This window comes from Actinia tenebrosa, unplaced genomic scaffold, assembly GCF_029948245.1.
Source record: "Actinia tenebrosa isolate PJP-AT-01 unplaced genomic scaffold, QUT_ActTen_1.0 PGA_scaffold3__52_contigs__length_22856419, whole genome shotgun sequence".
NCBI lineage: Eukaryota > Metazoa > Cnidaria > Anthozoa > Actiniaria > Actiniidae > Actinia > Actinia tenebrosa.
Window position 1 is genome coordinate 13,793,255 of NW_028292580.1, and position 22,014 is coordinate 13,815,268.

A 22,014-nucleotide genomic window follows, 5' to 3' on the forward strand; every position below is an offset into this window, starting at 1 on the left:
CGGTGCGCAGGAGCGCATGCCACGACAACAAGGGGGGAGTGGGCAGGCCTATGGGCGACAGGACATGCGTCGGCTGTACCGACGCTGGGAGGACCTCAGACAGGTGCAACGATTGGACTCTTTTGCGTTGAAGGGTGACGACCCTGCTGTGACCACAGAGCAGTTGCTCGGGCGCGGGGCCACTAATTGGGCAGCGGGGCTGCAGCGAACCCACCTCAGCAGGCCATGGACTTCACTCAGTATTCACAGTGCATGGGGACAATGTTTTCAATGGTATCTTGTCCTTCCGATGCTTATTTAAGGATTAATGGAATAGCTATATGAGAAGCACTGTTTTGGTTGGATGGAATTGTTCATAGAGTTACTTCACATTGCAATCTGGGATGTCAGCTTTTTAATGATATCCTGTCCCTCAGATGCTTGGTTAAAGAATTTTTTGATATGAATATATGAATAACTATATAGCTTAACTTGAAGGAATAGAGAAGGCATTTGTTTTAACAATATCGATAGAAAACGAATAAGTTTGCTTCAAACATGATGAAATGTGAGCCACGAGGCTCTATCAATGTGATTATTTTATATGTACTTCGCATACTGACTGGCGTTTTTTGCTGCCAAGCGAACTTATCTGATAAAACCAACCAGCTAGCCTTCCTTTGTGGCAAAACATGTCACTTTGGGGTACAAAATATTAGAAGCAATAATTATATATAAACTCAAGAATATAAGTATATATACATATGTATAAAATATAAGTTACTTAAAAACATGATTCTCGTTCAAAATGCAAGTATTATTTTTTACTCAAGTCCAGTATAGAAATAGAATGCCTTGTTGTTACTCATACGAGAACTTCTGGGATTTCCCAAGCTTTAATTGGGATGAGCAATTTTTTTAGGAAATTGAAGAAAGAGGTAATGTAATAGTCAATCTGAGAATTGAAAAAAATCTAATATTGAGCAGCAGTGATTGAAACCAACATTTCCTCACTCCACAGGGATCTCTGTAGTTTGCTTCTGGAGGTCTGCCTGTGATGTGTACCTGTAGATTAATGTGAGCTAGTCATCCCAATCTTCCCTCCTTTATGACACATGGATTTCAAGTGCAGAAAGGTAAAAGATTATAGAGCTGATGGAAGAGGCTTACATTGCTATATAAAACTATTCCCAATTTGTTTAGCCATTTGCCTAGTAGAAGCTTCTTCAGACAATTGCACTTTATTCTATTTTTTTTCACTGTGCCATGGCTGCACACTATTCAGCTGAGTCATGCTTACTATAAAAATTATGTCGTAACACAAATATTTATTTTTGTAATTTTAGGTTTCTGAGTTATGGCGTACAAGTTACAAAATGACCAAGGAACTTACTTACCCTGAGTTCTGTTGCACTATGCCCATGGCATCTACCATCAAAGTGGGACTAAAAAACTTTAACCAGCATGCTCTGTACACCAGGGATAAAGAACAGACACTGGTAAGACGGCTGGAGAAATGTGATGATAATGCATTATCATTGATGTATGGATGATGTATGGTTATGATACATGACATTCATGTTGCATGATTTTAAAAATTAAAACTTTTAAATTCATATATCCAAGACCTTAAGTACTTATGCTTGGAAATGATTTTACTCCACAGCTCTCCTCCCAGCACCAACCTTAAGCTAATGTTTCTGATGAAAACTAAATTCTAATGCTGCTATCTATCATGGAAGTCAACCTACCCAAGGTTTGTTCTTAATTTTGAATGACATAATTTATATACAAAACAACCAATATTTGAATATAAAAATTGAAAATTGGAGGTTAAGTTCTACAGAGGGAGGAAAAGCAATGAATAAACCTTTCTAAGCACAGGCTTCGACAAACAAGCATTCTTCTGCCTTATTACATCGAGGTGGGAAATCATACCCAATGTTGTATTGGTGAGACATCGAGCATTAGGACCCTGGCTAAACGAGGAAACATGTTTCTGTGTGCATGTTCCCTGATGTTTTCAAGTTTAGCCACATGCGAAACCTTGCTGTGTTCAACAAGTTTTGCTTCCAAGAGGCAAAAATGTTTGTGCTGTGGGGCAGACACATGGAGACAATGTTTTCTGGTTTAGCCACGAAAATTAAAATTCTAAAATTTCGTTACTTAGCAACTCTAGCTCTATCTTGAAAATGCGCATATGCTAACTGATATTGAGTAAACAAGTTCCCCAATGTTTCCTGACAGTTTTGCCACAGTTGGAAACATTTAAGAAAACATGTTTCTGGAACCATCTGGGACTTTTTAAAATATTTTTGGTAAAATGTTTGGCATCATTTAGCACTCTGTTTGATGGTATCATATCAGACCTGTCCCCAGGCGTCACGCTGCCAAAACCAGAGCGTGGTATACTGAAAGAAGCTGTTGTTAGTAGCCTTGGATCATTAAATTTTTGCCGTGGTTTATTGAAAAGGTTATCCAGGTGAGGATTGCAAGACTATGATATAAACCAGGGTAGTAACAGCAACAAATCATGCAACTTGTGGTGCAACGTGCATGGTTGCGTTGCAAGTTGCAGACTAAATGTTGCTCACATATCCACACCAATTTTTCTTGCACATCCTTTTTGAGCAATGTAGGAGCTCTTTATACTCTCTACTCTCTTTCCACACTTACCAATACTTCCATCATTTTCACAAGATCTACGAGATGATGCTTGAATGACATGGATTCATGATCATGGGGAATCCCCTGGGGACAAGACTTCAGCGTGGAAGGTCCTTTGACCAGAATTGGGAAGCAATGAGTTCTCAGACAAAGTACCGGTAAGTAAAGCGAACCTTGATTCAAATCCAGTCACATTTCACCCATTCCAGTCCAATCCAATCCATCTCATTGCCATCCAGTCCATCTTAATTATATCCAAACACTTCCAGCTACACCCAACATATCCAATCATTTTCAGTGACATCAAATCAAATCTAGTCAATTTCAGTCGTCAGGTCCAATGCATTCCATTCCTTTCCCTAAAGGCAGGCATCCCAGACCTCCTATATTTCCTATAATTTGTATAGGATCCTATAAAGAGCCTATATTTAAAGAAAACTTCCTATATTTCCTATAAATAGGACGACTGCTGAGTGATACATTTCTATTTTACTCTGTTTAGCACATTTGGCGAAGGGTAATAAAATGGTATGCCTTTTTTCGGTTCAGTTTTTTTATGGCTTTTATACTGTAGATAGTACTGAAAAGCTATTTTAGCTCCTATAAAGTGCATATATTCTATATTTTCCTATATTTAAAACTTGCACAGTCTATATTTCCAATCACATTTGTCTAAAAAGTGGCTGGGATGCCTGTAGCACACTACAATCCATGCTTTCTACTCATTGTCCCCAGTTTGTTTAACGCATTATCACCAAGATTTGACCCAGTGTCTCACAAAATAATGGTCAGATGGTAGGTTACACTTTATTCTGCGACAGGTTAATATAATCATTCATTAATTCTTGGGTTTTTATTCATTATAAAATGTTCTTGCCAATACATTCAGAAAGCACGTCTACTACGACAGTGGATTGTAAATGAATTGCATTCAATGTCCCCGTCGATGCTTTATTATTAGAAAATGTGATTACTGCCCATGACCATAAAAAAGGTACTGTCCCTTTTATTCTCCCTCTATTCCTCCTCAATTCTTCCTACCGACTTCTCAACCTTTTCAATTTGTCAGGTCCTTGTCTTTTTTGTCAACGCATAACGCATTTTTGTTTGGTTTCTCGATTTTATTTGCATTAAACGCCGTTTGCTCTGACGAGTTTATGTAGACGTCGTCATAACAAATCGCTTGCCTTTTTGTAATTTATAGTGATCTCATATCCTAAAAGGGACCACAAATTTCAGTTGGTGCACATTCCTGTCGTTATCACCCTAAAAGGGACGAGGACCCCCCACCCCCTTTTATAAGGGAGTCCCCCGTCCCCCCCGCCAGCATCCTTGTCCCTTCTTGGTCCTTTACCCTAGCTCTTTTGTCCTCCTTTTCATTCCTTTTTTGATCTTCATCTTCCTTCAAAATTCACATCAGACTCCCTTCCAGGTTCTATATTATACTTATTTTATGCATGGATTACCCTACTTCAGTACTTTTACTATTCTGCCATCATTGACATACTTTTCCTTGTTTCCTCAGATGAGGCATGATTAACATGGAACCATGATTTACCTGGTTTTGAACCAATAGTCTCTTCATGGATGGAAAACAATATCTGTCCGATGCATCTCAAGAATCCAACCAGGTACGTATCCTCATTATACAGTATAGATACTGTGAGTTGACCACAGTTTATTTTACTGGTGTCTCAGGTTTGATTCTTAGGTTCGGCACATGTGAATAGGATTCCTGTTCCTGACCTCAGTTTGTTAGGTGTTCCCCTTGATCCCACAGGCCGGCAGGCTCTCCTTCTTCCCCTCCCCCCTCCGCCCTTGTCCCCAATCCCCCTCCCCCAGAGCCGCCACGCAGGCTACCATACTTTTTAACCCCGTATTACGGCCAGGACAAATCGGTTAGTTTAGATCTTAAGTAAATACTATAAAGTTATTACTGCAAAATATGTGATTCTTTTATTCATTCGTTTTACATTCCGACAGTACAATAATACTTTTTGTAGAATCAACACAACAACTTCTAACAGAGAAACACGTACAGCGCGATGCGCTATTTAAGTATGTTCGCATTTGTTTTATAGCGTTACAATATAAAAAACATTTTTGAACATGTAGAGTCTTCATGCTTGTTAGTACAAATGCATTATCATCTGTCATATTATTGTCTCATTGCCATTGTATATAACAAGCAAACTTGTTTTGTCATTTTACATAAACTGGATTAGATGTTCAAATGCTCATCGCTTTTTTGTTTTGACTTTCTTGGCTTTTTAGGTTTACAGCTTTCTTGTTTTGTTGAGTCAGTTCTTCTTAGAAGTTGAATGTGGGTTATACAGTAACTGAGCTCCAATAGCATCAGAAGTTTTAGAAACATTATTTAAAAGTTCAATATGCAATATTTCACTTAATTTGTTTAGTTTCGTACTAATCAATAAAACACGTTTTTGACAGCCCACTAAATACTGCCACTTTTGAATGTCCCTTCGGTGGCCGAATTAACAGTTCCATTCGTGCTGATTGGTCCTGTTATGTTGTTTCATGAGCCTTGAGTGTCTTCATTGGTGTCTTTTGTTCTTTGTCCAGGAAATCTCCTGACGAAAAAAAGAAGTGTTCATCTAAGGATGATTCATTTGAAGAAGAGGAAGATGACACAGATGCACCTAAAGACGAGAAGCCGCCAAAAACAGAAGCCCAGATCATCTGGATCAGTGAGTTCGTTAAAGTATTGGCAGCAGGAACCAACAAACACCATCCAAGGTATGATCAAATCCTCCCTAGATGTGGGGGATGAGTATCAACTTTAGGTTGCCTAGAATAGTCGATTCCATATTACATGGTTTCAATGCTACAAGGGGCACAGCCTTTGTGTCGGACCAGTAGCTTTTCCAGATCCAGATCACTAAGAACTACATGTACACGTTCTTGGATTGGAGAGAAGTTGTCAAGAGAATGTTGAGGAATTAAGGCTGGTGACAAGGGTGCTTGCACCGTCTTCTCGTTTGGTGATCACCAAATAAAGGTTTCCATCCCATTTTCATTTTTCATTTCTTCATTTCAATACCCACCTTCATTCTAATGATTCAATAGTAAATAGGATATTATTTATATTGTACTGTGACTTGAATCATTACATATTAAAAAGCGCATTAGAAGTACATAATTTATTATTAGACTATTTTTAAATTTTATACTTCTGACAGTGACATCTACAACTATGGAGTTATAAAATATAAAAATACAATAACATACATATAGAAATAAATGACCTCTTGGCAAGTGTTGTGTGACATGAAGTAATGTGCTGTTTTGATTGGCAACACGCTGCTCAAAACGACACCTGAAATCGACACATTTGGGTTACTTTTCCATTTCTATCCCTAGGTTCTCGAAACTTAGCCATGATATAGAGGTCCTTGTTCTTACTAACTTGTTCTTTTTATTATTTCTCATCAAGCGCACTAGGGCAAATATTGGTGTTCTTTAAGCCATTAAACTTCGTTATATTGGTGTTTTTTAGCTGTTAGAAATTGTTTAAACTGTTGCGTATCTGTTCTGTTATCGGCTGGCTTGATTCGCTAAGTTTCCTCATCTATACACACTACCGCATCCTATATCTGCCTCGTGACCGCTTACACAAGCGTCGGTTAATAAGTTAATCCAAATCCCCTAAATAACCAAGAGTGAACAGGTTCATTCTTGGTTATTTAGAGTATTTGGATTAACTTATTAACCGACGCTTGTGTGAGGATGCAGTGGTTCCTTACGTACGATTGAACCGTTGGTCACAGCAGTATTTTGAGTATTTTTAGTGTATATAGACAAGGAAACTGAGCAAATCACGCAGCACAGAACAGAACAGATAAGCAACAGTTTAAACAGTTTCTAACAGCTAAAACCACCTATATGACGAAGTTTAATGGCTAAAAAAAACAATGTTTGACCTAGTGCCCTTGTTCTGATTTTTATATCTTTTTCAGGAAAATGATGTCACAAGTTTGGCACCAAACCCAAGTTTATCCTATGACCAAAATGACAGTGTCATTCGAAAGAACTTAACAACACAATCTAAAATTTGAACACATTCCACTTTGAACATATTCCGCTTTATATATCAAAAGATTGATATCATCATCTTATTGTCATCCCTTATGCTAGTTTAAAACCTGGTTTTGGGGGTAAAATTATAAGATGTTGTGCCCATTTGGATGAGGCTCTGGTACCTTTTAGGGGTAATTTGCTATGAGTATCCAAATCCTATATACACCTACTGGTATATTACTGGTATACATGCTACTAGTCCACAATACGCAACAAAAATATGCTGTGAATAAATTTACTATGCGAAAAATTCCCAATATATTTTGCAGTCTTAGGAGTGTGGACTGTGCTTCGGCTGTGACCACGATTTTTGAAATATATGTATGTGAAAGAGCCACCACCTGGGACTCTGAGTTTAAAGGCCCTGTTACACGTTGAAACTTTGAGCTGCAACTTGTATGCGACGGAATTGCGAGACAAGTTTCTCAGGGGTAATTCCATCCTGAAACTTGTTTGCGACATAAGTTTCGGTTGCAAAAACTTTCTCCCAACAAAAGTTTCACACAGCTTGGGTGTTGCACGGTACAATTGCTTCTGAAACTTGTCTTGCAACGCTGTTGCTCACAAGTTTCAGCTAAAAGTTTCAATGTGTAACGGGGCCTTAAGCAGTTTCTCTCATTCTATTAGAGCAGGATCACTAACTTATAAAAATAGTACTCCATGATCATTTTTTGAGTATTACACTGTTATTTCTTGTTAATAAATAAATATTAGAGTTCAGTCTCAACTCACTGCTTTGTAATCGTCCAAAAATATCACACTGCGTCCGTTTGTCAATATTGGGACTCTATTTGCAAGTCATCAAACAGTTAAAAGAAAATCTGGTTTGCACACTACAAACTGGGGACTATTGGCAGTGTGGGGCAAAATGGAGACCCAAATTTTTAAAAAAAGCTCAAAAAAATGTTTTCCGGTCACTGCACCTTTTGAATAGATGTTTTAAGAGCTTTTTGGAATCAAAACGACATTTTCTTTGAAAACAATTTTTTCACACTTATTCACTCGACAATTTGGGGACCTGAACTTTAGAAAGTGTGCTTTTCCAGTTAAAAATAGAGTCAATAATTTGCATTGCTTGATTGAAGATGTTTACATTGATAAAAGTCATATTGTGTACTGTAAAGTTAAAAAACTGTGATTTTTGTTTTTGCACTTATTAACATGAAAAGTGGGGACCTACTAGTTTGCACACCAAAAATTGCAATCTGAGGACTTGCTTAAATTTCTTTGGAAAAGTGTTTTCTAGCTAAGATAATCCGTTTCCTGACTTTTTCAAAGTGGGGACCTGATTCAAGTCCCCACTTTGTGAACCATCCCCAGATTGTTGGTGTGCATACACATTGAGGTCCCCAGATTGTTATGTGGGTCCATCCATTCATTCATTCATTCATTAAATTGTTTATTCATTCATCCTTCCATCCATCCCTGCCTCCCATCCATCTATCCATCTATTTACCCCATCTATCCATTCATCCCATTCATTCATCCATCCATCCATTAAACCATCCCTCCCATCCATCTATTCATCTTATCTATCCATTCATCCATACTGTAGACGTATTCATCTACATGTACATATATCCATTCATTTCCTTTGTTTATAAATTGTTATCTTGTATGATTGTTATATTTTTTTAGAAAACCCAGCTCAAGAGGTCATCAAGAATGTGTGGTGAATGTGAGTCTTGCCTCAGAACCGTTGATTGTGGGAAATGTGATTTTTGCAAGGTACTGTAATCCCCGTCAGACCAACCATAAAAGCCCATAAAAGTTAATTATAATTATTTTATAACTTCTATTTATTTTGACAAAACCTTAGGACATGAGAAAGTTTGGTGGGCCAAACAGGATGAGACAAAAATGTAGACTGCGACAGTGTCTTAAAATGTCAAGGGTAAGCACCTGTTTTAATAATTCAAAATTTTTTCGTTAAGTTTAAAAATGTTATAGGAGCAGTCAGGCATTCTGAAATAAATCAAATAGAGGTCGTTTCTGACTGACTTTCTGACTTAAAATATGGACGTTTCAGCTTCACAACTGATGCCTTCATCAGCAAGATAGATTATGCATACTGGTAATGGTGTCCAAAAGCTATTTCTTACCAGTCAAAGCTTTGTTAACAAGTGTGTGTGTTTGTGTGGGGGAGGGGGGGGGGGGGGGATTGGGGGATGAGGCTAATTTTTTGAAAGATCTATTATGTATTCTAGCATTTAATTGTTTTAATTTTGCTAACAGATAATCTTGAGAAAAACAAAAGGTTCAAAAGCAGAGGATTCATCAGAGAAACGTGAATATATCAAGCACAAAGAAAGAGTGAGTTACTGTGGCACACTGTGTACACTATAAAAATTATTTTATTCTTTAATGCAATGTTACAGTATTTATTTTCTTAACAAACTTTCTTGCAAACTTTATCACGAATTTTCATCAAAATTTCTCAAAACCTCTCTTTTTCTATGCTGTTTTTATACAGAAGTTACTGTAGAATTACAATCTTGAGCTCTCTCAAAATTTGTGTTTTGGGACCCCAGGAGTGTGATGTCTTGTTTGCCAACTAGCATAAATTCAACGACCTTCAATCAAAGAATTGCAATAAAAAAAACCCAATATCTTGAGAGAGATTTTGGGCTGAATTGAAGATCTTAGAGGATTAGAGAATTAAAATCTTTTTTGTGTTATTTTACATAGAAGGAGAAGAGAGATGTGGTTAAGCATCAAAAAAAGGCTGTCAAGATGAAACATGCTACTCCTGCCCGTAAATTACATGTAAGTGTTTAACCAAAACTCCACAAATGTAGTAAGTTATAATAATAATTGTAGTGTGATGGCTTGGACAGTCTGCTATTGTAGAACATTAGTGTATACTAAGCTTTTGTTTATGACTACAGGCAAAAGTTAAGCCAACATCTCATGAACATCCAAAAAGAAACCCAAGAAGACGTTACAGAATAGGATCAGGGGATGATAAGAAAGGCTCTGGTGATCAGTCCAAGGATATGGAGCAGGATGAAGTCCCTAGGCATTGTTATGGCCCTGGTTGTACTAATGCAGCAACACCCAACTCAAAGTACTGCAGTGATGAATGTGGGATACAACTGGCTGTAAGGTAAGTATAAATGAAAAATTGTCCTTGATAGCAAATTTTTTATATGTGCATAGGTATGTATCATAGCACCATGGGCCTTATATTAGATAGTGGATAAGGTGCACTGTGTTCTAGCTTCAATACGATACCACATATACCATAGGTATGTATCATAGCACCATGGGCCTTATATTAGATAGTGGATAAGGTGCACTGTGTTCTAGCTTCAATACGATACCACATATACCATAGGTATGTATCATAGCACCATGGGCCTTATATTAGATAGTGGATAAGGTGCACTGTGTTCTAGCTTCAATACAATACCACATATACCATAGGTATGTATCATAGCACCATGGGCCTTATATTAGATAGTGGATAAGGTGCACTGTGTTCTAGCTTCAATACAATACCACATATACTATAGGTATGTATCATAGCACCATGGGCCTTATATTAGATAGTGGATAAGGTGCACTGTGTTCTAGCTTCAATACAATACCACATATACTATAGGTATGTATCATAGCACCATGGGCCTTATATTAGATAGTGGATAAGGTGCACTGTGTTCTAGCTTCAATTCGATACCATAAATGTTTTTTTCCTTCAGGCGTATCCAGGAAATATTACCCAAGAGAATGCAACAGTGGAACAGAGAGCCAAGTTTAGCAGATCAGAATGCAAAACATTTATTAGGAGGCTTGGAAAAGAAGAAAGAAGTATGATTGAACTTTTGTTCTTGATATATCAAATATTGAAATCTCCTTCCCCTTGATGCTAAGCCAGACGGAAGTTGGATGGTAGTTGACCATGAATAGCTGACCAGTCAACATTGCTCAACCAACCAACTCTTGGTTTTCCAAAAACAGACCATTGACCAAGTTTGATAATGATCAATGAACACCATTGAAGATTAACAAATGATTGACCATGGTTGTTAATGACTGATTGATCTCTTGCTTCATCAAAAATCTGTTACAATGGTCTACAATTTACTCTGACTTAGGGAGTTTTGAATATCTTAAGGGTTGGAAGAATCTCTGGGGAGGGGGCTATATAGAGGGTTACTAGATTAGGTAAACATGTAGATTAAGAATATGCTACAGTTGTATCTAAAAGTGCTTTGCTTGGTTCAACAGCAAGCCCAAAACAGACTCCTTGAACTTGATAGATTAAGTCAAGAATTAGAAAAAATGATAGAAAGAGGAAGCCAGATAACCACACAAGAAAAAGAGGTGAGAGAAATCACTGACATATTTTATGTTTCTTTGGGCTACCAGTGGAATAAATCCAAAGGTAAACCCCATTTCAAAAACTGATTTTGGTCTCTGGTTGGCTTTCAGAAACAAGAGGTTGATATGGATACGGATACTGACCTTCAGATTCACTGTGTCACCTGTGGTTTGCCATTAGCTCCAAGAGTAGCTCTGAGACACATGGAGAAATGCTACATGAAGGTACTATTGAAACACTGTTGAAACTGCTCTCTCTTGATGTTTAGGGTGCGATCGTTTATTACGTCATAGTTGGGGGGGGGGGGTATGGGGGTGGGGATGGGGGTTGAATTGGGGAAAAAAGAAAAAGGTAAAATTAGTATCCCATATAATATCTTTCAATAAAAAAAATGCTACCTTTTACATCATCCTATAAAAAAATGTAGCTCAAGTTAAAAGTCAGTTGTAACATAGCACGAAAAACCTAAAATCGGAACCTGTTCTCCCCATACTTTGCAATAACAAGAAAAATGTACCACCAAATTTCAACTGATTTTGAAAATTGTACCCCCCCTGCAAATCCACTGACTCCCCCCCCCCCCCCCCCCCCCCCCCACACACACACACATGTAATAAACAATAAGTATCTAATGTTTACAATCTTTATGACCATGTGATTTTATTTCATTTCAAAGAATGAGAGTCTAACTACTTTTGGATCTGCCTACAAGAGTGCAGGGTAGGTACTCAGTTTGCTTAGTTGTAATGTTTTCCCATTCATACCATAACTCTTGAGAATAAGATACTTTCTATAAATTGTATCCATATTTGTGTATCTTTTTATGTACAACTAATATCAATAATACAATTATTATAACAAATTTTGCTATATTTTCTTAATTCAGAAACCTGTTCTGTGACTTTTACAATGCACAACTAGGAATATACTGTAAAAGACTGAGAGTACTGTGTCCAGAGCATACCAAAGAGCCAAAAGTAAGAATAATGTTTATTTAGAAAGCTTCTTCACCTTTTAGAGTTTCCTTAGAGGGGGAATAGGATGGGAAGGGGTTCTGCAAAAATCAAATTCTAATTCAATCTAGAATTCGGGCCTAGATGAAAATTACTCTGAGTAAAAATAGTTACCCTATTGTTAACCAAATTGTGTAATTTCTACACAGGCCAGGTCTTATAGTAATAAATGATTGTTACACTAGCTTGTTTTATTTGGTAGGTCCCACCTAATGCTGTATGTGGCTGCCCACTAGTAAAAAATGTTTTTGAAGAAACTAGTAAAATCTGTCTTGCCCTAAAAAGATCATGTATGAGACACTATCGCTGGGAAAAACTACGGCGAGCTGAGATAGACTTACAGAAAGTGCAACAGGTAAGTCACACCCCTCCCTCCTAGAAGGGATTGAACAGCCCAGCAGGAAAAAATAATTTCTTTGAAGGCATAGGGTGGGTCGGGGCACAAAAGTGGCAACATTTTATGATATAAGTAGAAAACTCAAGACCCTGCCCCACCCCCCCCCCCCCCCATCCAGTAAAACACCACCACCCTAAGCATGTATTGCAGATAATTAAGTTATGGGGTGGGGGGGTGGGGGTAGAATCATGTAGGAGGTTTGGGGGAGGGAATGAACACTTTGCAATATCCAACATAAAGTCCCCATTAAAGCAGCCTTACTTTATTTCCTAAATAATGAGCAAAGTGATTGAAGTAGTGTTTTAAAATTGCAGTGGTTAAAATTAGAAGAAGTCTATGAACAACAGAGACAAATCACTAATTCGTCAGACCGCAGAGGTGGAGTGTTGGCCCTCCTGCTTCACCAGACTCTCTCTCCTGACTGGGTGGAAGAGGAAAATGAGAAGGAATCAGAGCATGAAATAGACATGGAAAACCAACATGACCTTGAAACTTCACCAGACAATAATGAAAATATTCTGGATGATGAATCGACAATAAACAGTCATACAGAAACTCATGATTCAAATTCTTGTCTGATGGATGTCAATTCATAGTCAGTTATCAAAGAATGATGCCATAGAGCAGCCAAGAGTAGGGGTTGGGGGCTTGCCTTCCATTTGAGGTCATCTACTTTTCCCAGTCTTTTTGGTTCTTCTGGTAAATGTGTGCACAATTTGTTGGAAGTCAAAGTTTCCTGCTCTTTAATTTCTTATTAGCAATCGAATTTCCAACCAGATTGATTGGTTAAATGGTAAGCACACCTGAAGTCCTATTTTGTAGATACATGTAGTACTTGTATGATATATGAAGTTTTGACACGACTTAAATTATTTAATATATAGATATCCTTGTACAGCAGAAATGTATATTTTTATCTGTATTAGATTTATTTTGATGCTTGTAAAGGTTTGTAAAGTACAGTTTAGACATTAAAAGGCCTAGTAACTTGTTAAACAACAGATTGGTGATTTTTATTTTTTACCATGATATGTGACTCAACGTACAAATCTACTGACTGTTTTATAATACTCCGGTTTTACAAAGTCTTTCATTTCTTCCCTCGTAACCCATGCATAGTTTTGATATTCAGTTCCTAAATTGATTGTACCTCCGAGAAAACATGCCTTGTAGAAGAATACCTGAAAGAAACCGAGCCTTATTGTGAGCTACAGATATTATTCTTAAGCAGTGAAATCTACCTAGGGATGTAAAGTAATGGCAATTCACCTTATTAGTAGTTCGGGTTTCTTGATGTGGTATTTTTACAACACCAGCTGGAGCATTGGTTATGTATTTCACATTTATCTCTGATCCACAAACCTCTTTTAGTCTTCTTTCAGCAGCCTAGAATGATTGAAATGTTTTAAATAGGACGTAAAGAAACCCTGGCAGTGACCACCCTCAGTGCCTACACCTCATACTAACCATCTCTCATTCATAAATCATTGTAAAGCTCCTTTGATCACATCCATATCATAAATATCATAATTATCAATCATCATCAAATAGATACAAGAAAATAAACAACTCCACCCTTATCTCACTGGACCGACCTAAAGCCAGTGCAAGATATTCTGTTTATCCACTCCAATGCTTGCACTAAGCAATATACATGCCATGAGCATATCCAGTTGATTTGAAAAGGGTGACTTAGAAATGATGTCACTGCAAAAGTGAGGTGTCATGAAGGCTGCAAAAATTGACCAGCAAAAAATAAAAAAACATGCCTGTCATTCTAATAAAAATATAAAATTCTATTTGGGAGCCTTAAAATCCAAATTTCATGAGGAAAATGGACACCTCACTTATTGCAAATTTTCTCGATTTTTATTGGCTAATATTTTTTCTCAGATAAGCTGGATGAAGCTTAGAAAATATATTTCGCCTAATATGTATTTGTACAATAGTACCTGTCGTAATGTTTCTTTTTCTTGTACATTGCTCTGAGGCATTTCCCATTGGGCATCTGGAGTCTTGAGTAGAAGTATTAAAGTATTCTGAAGCTTGCGATGTGAGCTCTTGAGGTCATTATTTTTATCAGCATCTGTTTCTCGGCTTCCAGGCTGAAAATGACGATATTCCTCCTCATGTTCTTCTTGGAATTCCTGCAGACAAAAATTACTTAGGTGATTCGTTAGACCTTAATTTAATTAATATTCATGTGTTCCAGTGAAGGTACTGTACATGGAATTTCGAAGTGTTTTTTAGTGGTGAAGTTCTGCAAACTTTACTTTTACTGTTGGTATTTGTGAATGTAATTTTGATTCGAGGCTAACCCTAAGTAAATGAGTCTGTAATCAAAGAACATAGCAATAATTTGGAACTTGAAAAAGGGCTATGGAGCAAAATCTACACTATACAGTTAATGATCATCAGTGTAATGAATGTCAGTAGTGTGGCTATGTAATATCCTCTACAGATGTTTTACTGGAACATTCAATCTTCTGCAAACTCAGACATGTCAACAGCTTGTGGTGAAATCGGTATTTTACTGCTTCCAGTCAAAAATATAAAAGGTAACAACTGATTATTTTAGATTTATAGCAGTGAAAAAACAAATTTCAGAGTGCAGCTTGCTACTGCCGAGTTCATAGAATATCAAAAACTGCAATAATAGCATACTTTTCTTTGTTCTTCAAACTGAGCAATCTCCATATTCTCTTCTTCATCCCTCTCTGTCAACTTTTTCTTTCTCTCCATGACTTTCTTAACCTTGACCTCATCCTCAGATAGTGCACTGCGCTCAAGTTCAAGCTGATCCTGCAGTTCCTCGTATTGTTTTTGAAGCTCTGTTTTCTCAGGTACAATGAATGGCAGTCTCTCTACACATACTGCACTGAATATATTTGATAACCGTCCTGGATCAGTTTCAATTTTAACCTTTACTGAAGTGGAATATAACTTTTTATTATAAAAAGTACTGTTTAGATGTGGTTTTGATGAATGTTGGATCACAGATGTAACTAAAAGAAAATTGAAAAAAATTAGATGAAATACAGTAGCACTAACGTGAAGCAAATACACATTCACCAGAGAAAACCATACATGAACCGTAACCAAGGATATCAGTAACCCCCAGTCTATCACACGATTGCACAGCATTCTTTTGAAAATGAGGCTCCGCACCAAAATCAAAACTTATGCATCATTGACAAAAACTCTTGGATGGGAGTAGAAAACTCTGGAGTGCTTTTGAATTATATATTTGCTGGTCAAAAAGAACAACTGCTTCGTTTTTGTAGTACTAATGTTATGGTATTTTTATTTATCGAAGCATTGGTGGTGGTGGTGGTGGTGGTGGTGGTGGTGGTGGTGGTGGATGGTGGTTGTGTTTTGTGTGTGTGTGTGTGGGGGGTTTACAAATTGGCAAGCCATGTCTTTTAGATGTTATGTGATCCCTCTCCGTATGTTGAGCGTAAAAAATTCCAAACAGCTCAACCATCACTGCTTGGATTTCGTTAGTTTTATTGGCACTATTTATAATATATGCCTAAATATTTTGCTAATAAAATACTAAGGGCTGATCTAATGCTCAATATATTTTATATCCAAGGTCATCCTCCTTAGGAGCAAGAGAATAGAATGTACATCTCTTCATCACTCCTCTCCTACACCTTAACATTTCCAATCCCCCTGCATGAGGACAGTATTTTCTGGAACTGCTCTCATAGACTCAATATAGTAATTACTGAGGACAACATCCTTAATTTTGACTGAAACTCATACTAATTACCAACCTGTTTTTAAATTTCTGTAGCAGCTGAAAGACAAACCTCTGTTTGTAAATAAACTAGTAAAAACTTTTGTACCTCTGAAAACCATGCACTCAGCCGCCATGTTGAATGTCGTGACCGCGCGATCCTGGACACAGTCTAGACCCAGTATCTCCGTCTTTCCGAGTGTATTTCCGTTGTATTTCCGCTATTTTTCTCCACTCCATTGATTTCCCTTCTCACTGGATTTTATTTTTAGCAAAAAATGGCGTTTAAAGTTTGTTATTTCGTTGAAAACTTAAACGAATTGATAATTATTGTTAAAAATTTTTTTTAGCAGAAGACATTTTTGGCGCTCGATACGATTTTTAAAAAAATCTAATAAAGAATCGATCATAATAGTAATAAATTCTTAAAATGCAAAATGAAAGCTAATTTGGCTTTTCTTTTTTTTTTCCTTTCTAATTCTTCCTCTCTTTCTAAAAAATATTTTCCCATTTTTTTTCATTATGTATGTATGGGCTACCTGTGTCCTCTATATGGCCTCGTTGTCATTCTAGACTAACCACACTGATTCAGTGTTTTCCCCTCAGTGAAGACGTTTCCTTTATCATTTGCGAAGTTTGAAAAAATAATTCCCCTCTTTATTAGCTCCAATGTAAGCAAGATCTTTACTATGGGCCAATGTTTTGGCACAGACTGTGCAGGGTTGTGCCCTCGATGGTCGTACAGACAAGAAAGAGGCTTTGATCGTTACACAAAATTTGCACCAAAAAACCGATCGTAAGTAAAGACTTTAGCTCATAAGCTTACAAGAGCTTCCATCTTTAACGACGAAAATCACTGGCTAAAAACAATTTTAATCTTTAAAACCCGAACTGGTAATTCCAGAGAGCTTCGTTTAGCCTTTTTTATCCTTTTTATGAAGGTGATATTCGTGCGAATATCATTTTGAAGCCGCTAGTGACCTGATATTTTTAATACTGTACGCTAGCTCTTCGCGTGATATTCTTTTGTTTTGAAAATTCAACTTCGCACGAATTTAATTTTTTAATCGGTAGCAAAATCTAACGCAAATGATATTTCATTAGCATAAAATATTCCCTAAAATTTGTCATCCAGCGTCATTTCAGTTTAATTTATTTGAGAGCATAAATTTTGTACTTTTTTCTGAAGTACATTTTTTTGCCTTAGGCTCATAAGCTCATATCTCTTTGTTTTTGTACATAATGTTTTGGTAAAATTTAATTGATGTCTAGTGAGCTTATATTTGGTGTACAATTTTTACTAGGAAGGGGGTAGGTAGGGGGGGAGGTAATAAAATAAAGGGTGATGAAAGGGGAGAGTGGAGGCAATAAACAGTATAGGAAATATTTTTTATCCTACAATAGAGGGTCGTTCAAGTTTTTTTTTAATTTAGCAAGCGAATCCCATACCTTCGCCAATAAAAATGAATGGTTATTAAGAAACAAAAAAATTGAGAATGTTACTTAAAGAGTGCTTATAAGTATTCTTCTTTTGTGAAATTTAGTAGGAAATATGGTGACCAACACCTGCTGAGTGAAATACAAGACCCAAGGTCTGATGATGAAATTGACTTTTCAGGTAAAAGCAATACTAATAACTCCTTTTCAGCATAGCTGCGATTCTTATTACTTATTAAACATCAACTACACCATGTGTCACTTGAGTATTACAGTCTATCTGTGATGGGTACCCCCTTTGATGATCTTAAATAAATGTAGATGTAGATGTAGATTATGCTTTATGTTGACATCTGCATGGCTATGAAGACTCTGACGGCAACAAATAAATAAATAAAATGAATATTTATGATGAAATTATAAAGAACACCAGGGCCTGGTTGTACGAAGGGTGGATAGCTCTATCCAGTGGATAAATTTATTGGATAATAGCATGAACTTATCCACTGGATAAGGCTATCCACCCTTTGTACAACCAGACCCAGTGTAGGATATATAGTATATTGAAAATATGTAGACTTAATCAGTATTCAGGAGTGCACATTTTATCTGCAGACATACATAGTGAGATATCTGGCCAAAGAACCAATGATGACAGGAAACCGTACAGTGATACGTCAAGTCCTGTTACAGCAGAAAGGTAAATCAACTGTTAATTTTATAAATATAATAATTATTAATATATTAGTATTAATTTTAGACTTGAATGTAGTGTTTCCCATGGTGAATTTTTAGGAAGTCTAAGGCCCCGTCCACACTTATGCCAGATAAATTTGAATCCGCAACTTTCACACCGAAACCAAAAAAAAGTTTTCCGTCCACGCAGGAAAATGGAAAAAATGTTTGCTGCCACACTATTGAGCATCTGAGCATGTACATCGGAGCTGAAATTGATCCCGCGGTGAATTTTTAGCCTTCCCGCCATGTTCCCATGACAATCATGATGTCATCATATTCGAAAAATTTCGGATACAAAATGTTCTCCATCCACACTAATACGGCTAGCCGCTGTTTTCAAATTGTTCTGCTCTGGAGACCGTATTCGATAAAATTCGTTTTCCGTGAAGAATTGTTCCGGATTCGCCCGGACTAGTGTGGACGGTAGACCTAACTGAATAGATAAAAATTTGGGTTCAAATTTATCCGGCATAGTGTGGATGGGGCCTAAGATTATACCAAAATAATTATTTGTCTCTGCTGGTTCAGTGATTATGGTGAATGATACCTTTGCTTTCGTCTCAGTTAATATTCAACGATCATCACTTTGACTTTGCCAAATTATAAACTAATAAACTCTAATGACTGTGTCCATCCTTCAATTGAATTATTTAAATTATTATATTATTCATGCTGTTTCTAATGGTTCTGTTGATATACACATTTTCCAGGACAAACAAAGGAGTCTATAATGGTCCAAAATCTGATAGCCATCAACCATCTACACCGCAGTACACGGCTATCAACATTGAATAGGTTTTGAATGCATAATTTTTATGAAAATGAAAATTTATAATTAATGTCAATTTAGTTATATTGATTCCCACTTTGGTGGAGCACATGGATGGGCTTACTTTACAGCTAGGGTTTACAAGGTAGTTTTTATTATATGCTTATTGACTGAGTGGGAGGGCCGTACGGGAAAATATTTGGCTTGAGGTGATGCTGTACGGACCGAGCACAGCAAGGTCCATACAAATGACCGAGAGCCAAATATTTTCCCGTACGGCCCGACCTAACTCATTCAATAAGCATTTTATCATATGACCCTCACGAAAAAAAAAAAATAAAAAAATAAAAGAAAGAAAGAAATAGTAAATAAATGCTGAAAAAGAGACAGCACGCAGATTCGAGCAGGGCCATACGGATCCGTACGGCCCTGCTCGCTCAAAGCCGTATGGCCCTGCTCACGCCATTTTCCCGAAGGTTTTTCTAAGAGTGCATGCCCGGCAGATACAAGTCATATGATAAATAGATTTATCTATGGATTTAAATGTTTCATAATAAATTTTATCTAAAGCCATTTACATATTATTAACACAAAATACTTTTGTTGATGAAACTAATGTAAACCTTAAAATTTCCTTGTAGTCGACAGTGCCCAGTTATTTTCTGTTGTATTAATTATTTTTTTATTTAATTTATTTGCTAATATCAAAAACTTTAAAAGATCCAATTACCTGTGAACTTCTTGATGCGCAGTAACATTAATTAGTGAACTTTTCTGTAAGGGCATGAATGTACACCTATATATAGGAGTCAATTGTATTCCTGTATATTAGTTTTTATGTTTTTTAATGTCTTTGGAAGAGGTGGTATCTTTTTTATAACTTTCTAGTCTATAAGGCATGTTAGTGATAGGAATAAGATTAAATTTTTGACAATGTTAGATTTTTCTACTAGTCCCGTAATATTATATTGTCACTTTGTATGAAATTACAGTATATGAAGTTTTTAACCATTAATGAATCAGTTCCTTCCTCACTTGGCTTTATTAGAACCACATAAAAATAATTAAAATAATCTTTTGGGTATGTATCTAATTAGTATCTGAACTGATAGTGTATTAAAGAAAATTTGTAAATAAAACTGACTAGGGAGCTTCTATAGAAAACCAGGCAGGTGCCAGGCAGACTCAGTGCCAATCAAGAAAAACATAATCAAGACAGTCTTGTGTGTATTTAATGGATAATTACTGAGAAAGTGATTATCTAGTATAATTATTGTTCTTATCAAAATCCAATTGTTTTCTTTCTAGCTTCTTTATCATAGAAACAAAGCCAATAATGAATGAACTAAATATGTCTGATTTTCCTCTATGCATTCTTTGGGATAATGCAGACTGAAAACAATGGATTTTGATAAGATCAGTAATTATTTTCAGATAATATGTAGCCTCCTAGCTTTCCCAGAAGAAATTAGGATTTCTAGGATTTTTTCTAGGGTATCGTGGAAATATTAAGGAAACTGTACATTCTAGTACAATTGATGATTAGAAGCTGGATTGTCCACAAGTATCTGGATGTTTTTCAATTCCTGAGTGTAAAGGAATTTTATTGTTATGCCATCTAACCACAGGCAGCCCAAATTGTATTATGGGTGCCAGCATGTGATGGTGACGCCTCTATTCTGTTTTCAAAAATATCCAGATACATGTAGACAGGGCCTAATTAACAATCCCCTCCCCCAGGGAAACATTCTATTCTTAAGGTGACTGCCTACTTTTGAAAATTGATTTAAGCTTTCTTTAAAACTTCGATTTTCCGAATTGAAATTCAATGCTGATTCCAAATCTGGAAAGAAAAATAGGGTGTCCTGAGCTCGTTTTCGAGATAATTAGCATTTAATGGAAGCCTACGCACGAGCTTTTGGAGTAAAAATTGCGCCACCGGAAGTGATTAGAAAAAAATTAAGATAAATAAGATAATAGTTATTTGCAGACTATATGATCGCACGAACGAAGTCTAGTCAATCCTTCTACAATAATACATGGATATTTTCGACAAAAAGACAGAGAGATACATTGATTTGTCATATTTTGTAGTTTCGGTGCTCTTAAAAAATCTCATAAAGTCGAACAAAAATCCCTACAAAAATCTATTTTTTCACGTGTTCCTGATTTAAACTTTTCCTAAAATGTTGATATTACCTAGATTTTTAGGAGTTTTTTCGAATGAGCTATCAAAAAATATAGAGTCCCGTGCAAAATTTGAGGGTTTTGCCCTGTTGAAGCTCAAAACGCGTATGGTTCTTCAATAAAATCTTGTAGATTTTTCAGCGGTTTTTGAGCACGCCCACATCGTGGGCTCAAATCGAACGTTCAAAAGTAGGCAGCCACCTTAAGCTACCTGGAGGAAAATAATGAATAAAAATAATGTATAAATAATGAATAAAAAATGGAATATTGACACTTTGAGCCTTTTGATTGCTATAGTCACTTTTGTTTTTGCAAAAATCAACTGTAATGCCTATAAAGAATGCAGCTTGAACGATACCAATGTTTCAAAATTCCACAGATTTTTAATGGTATCTGTAAATTAATAGCTAACTTATAAATAAGGCTAAAGATGCAAGTGAGCTCTGTGCTCTTTAAAAATAGTGGTATGCATCTGATGCAAAACTGATGTATTATTTGGTGCATGCTAACTCCTTTCCAACACAGAAAGCACCCTGGTTTATAGCACATAAATAGGAAAATGCTTATATGTATAATTAACAAGTCTGAAGGCTGTTTGGGAAGGGAATAGGGAAAGTGTGAACTGATCCACAAGCTCCCATTCCTTTTCCAAAGCTGTCATGC

At 36.5% G+C, this 22,014-nt stretch overlaps 4 protein-coding genes across 9 annotated transcripts in view; 2 read left to right on the forward strand and 2 right to left on the reverse strand.

Annotated features, from left to right (window-relative positions):
- The window catches only part of LOC148908705 (large ribosomal subunit protein mL46-like), a 6,522-nt gene extending 3,852 nt beyond the window's left edge, over positions 1 to 2,670 (reverse strand). The window contains 1 exon segment of the mRNA XM_089035950.1: positions 2,656 to 2,670. Within this exon segment, the coding sequence (XP_088892076.1) occupies positions 2,656 to 2,670 (15 nt within the window).
- LOC148908706 (CXXC-type zinc finger protein 1-like) lies at positions 858 to 13,402 on the forward strand. Of its 6 annotated transcripts, none has more exons than XM_089034960.1 (21): positions 858 to 1,115; positions 1,326 to 1,478; positions 1,646 to 1,735; positions 2,347 to 2,461; positions 2,680 to 2,804; positions 3,382 to 3,441; positions 4,172 to 4,277; positions 5,230 to 5,403; positions 5,465 to 5,665; positions 6,624 to 8,472; positions 8,564 to 8,638; positions 8,980 to 9,057; positions 9,433 to 9,510; positions 9,633 to 9,850; positions 10,446 to 10,554; positions 10,975 to 11,070; positions 11,179 to 11,292; positions 11,745 to 11,788; positions 11,955 to 12,045; positions 12,284 to 12,436; positions 12,793 to 13,402. In XM_089034960.1, exons 10-21 carry the CDS (start codon positions 8,410 to 8,412, stop codon positions 13,072 to 13,074), a joined length of 1,401 nt encoding a protein of 466 aa, XP_088891086.1. In that variant the 5' UTR covers positions 858 to 1,115; positions 1,326 to 1,478; positions 1,646 to 1,735; positions 2,347 to 2,461; positions 2,680 to 2,804; positions 3,382 to 3,441; positions 4,172 to 4,277; positions 5,230 to 5,403; positions 5,465 to 5,665; positions 6,624 to 8,409; the 3' UTR covers positions 13,075 to 13,402. The 6 variants fall into 6 exon arrangements, with proteins under 6 accessions (XP_088891086.1, XP_088891083.1, XP_088891084.1 ...); XM_089034957.1 differs by lacking the exon at positions 3,382 to 3,441 and adding an exon at positions 3,536 to 3,640; XM_089034958.1 differs by lacking the exon at positions 3,382 to 3,441.
- Positions 13,403 to 13,462: 60 nt separating this feature from the next.
- On the reverse strand, positions 13,463 to 16,363 carry LOC116289492 (large ribosomal subunit protein mL46). Its single transcript, XM_031696435.1, has 5 exons — positions 16,258 to 16,363; positions 15,143 to 15,483; positions 14,431 to 14,625; positions 13,748 to 13,864; positions 13,463 to 13,659 (listed from the first exon to the last, which is right to left on the reverse strand). Exons 1-5 carry the CDS (start codon positions 16,355 to 16,357, stop codon positions 13,516 to 13,518), a joined length of 897 nt encoding a protein of 298 aa, XP_031552295.1. The 5' UTR covers positions 16,358 to 16,363; the 3' UTR covers positions 13,463 to 13,515.
- A 432-nt stretch (positions 16,364 to 16,795) lies between these two features.
- LOC116289494 (uncharacterized) lies at positions 16,796 to 21,624 on the forward strand. Its single transcript, XM_031696437.2, has 4 exons — positions 16,796 to 17,016; positions 17,765 to 17,838; positions 18,273 to 18,357; positions 19,106 to 21,624. The coding sequence occupies exons 1-4, from the start codon at positions 16,910 to 16,912 to the stop codon at positions 19,188 to 19,190; spliced, it is 351 nt and encodes a 116-aa protein (XP_031552297.1). The 5' UTR covers positions 16,796 to 16,909; the 3' UTR covers positions 19,191 to 21,624.
- Positions 21,625 to 22,014: the final 390 nt, after the last annotated feature.

Bases quoted from the DNA above. Each gene is read 5' to 3' on its own strand.
- LOC148908706 (XM_089034960.1), top strand. From the start codon at position 8,410: ATGTGTGGTGAATGTGAGTCTTGCCTCAGAACCGTTGATTGTGGGAAA. The intron at 9,058-9,432 runs GTGAGTTACTGT...TATTTTACATAG, and splicing joins ATATCAAGCACAAAGAAAGA to AAGGAGAAGAGAGATGTGGT. The intron at 9,851-10,445 runs GTAAGTATAAAT...TTTTTCCTTCAG, and splicing joins GGGATACAACTGGCTGTAAG to GCGTATCCAGGAAATATTAC.
- LOC116289494 (XM_031696437.2), top strand. From the start codon at position 16,910: ATGGGCCAATGTTTTGGCACAGACTGTGCAGGGTTGTGCCCTCGATGG. The intron at 17,017-17,764 runs GTAAGTAAAGAC...TGTGAAATTTAG, and splicing joins TTTGCACCAAAAAACCGATC to TAGGAAATATGGTGACCAAC. The intron at 18,358-19,105 runs GTAAATCAACTG...CACATTTTCCAG, and splicing joins AGTCCTGTTACAGCAGAAAG to GACAAACAAAGGAGTCTATA.
- LOC116289492 (XM_031696435.1), bottom strand. From the start codon at position 16,357: ATGGCGGCTGAGTGCATGGTTTTCAGAGGTACAAAAGTTTTTACTAGT. The intron at 15,484-16,257 runs GTTGGTAATTAG...ATTTTCTTTTAG, and splicing joins CTACAGAAATTTAAAAACAG to TTACATCTGTGATCCAACAT. The intron at 14,626-15,142 runs GTATGCTATTAT...TTTTGTCTGCAG, and splicing joins AGTTTGAAGAACAAAGAAAA to GAATTCCAAGAAGAACATGA.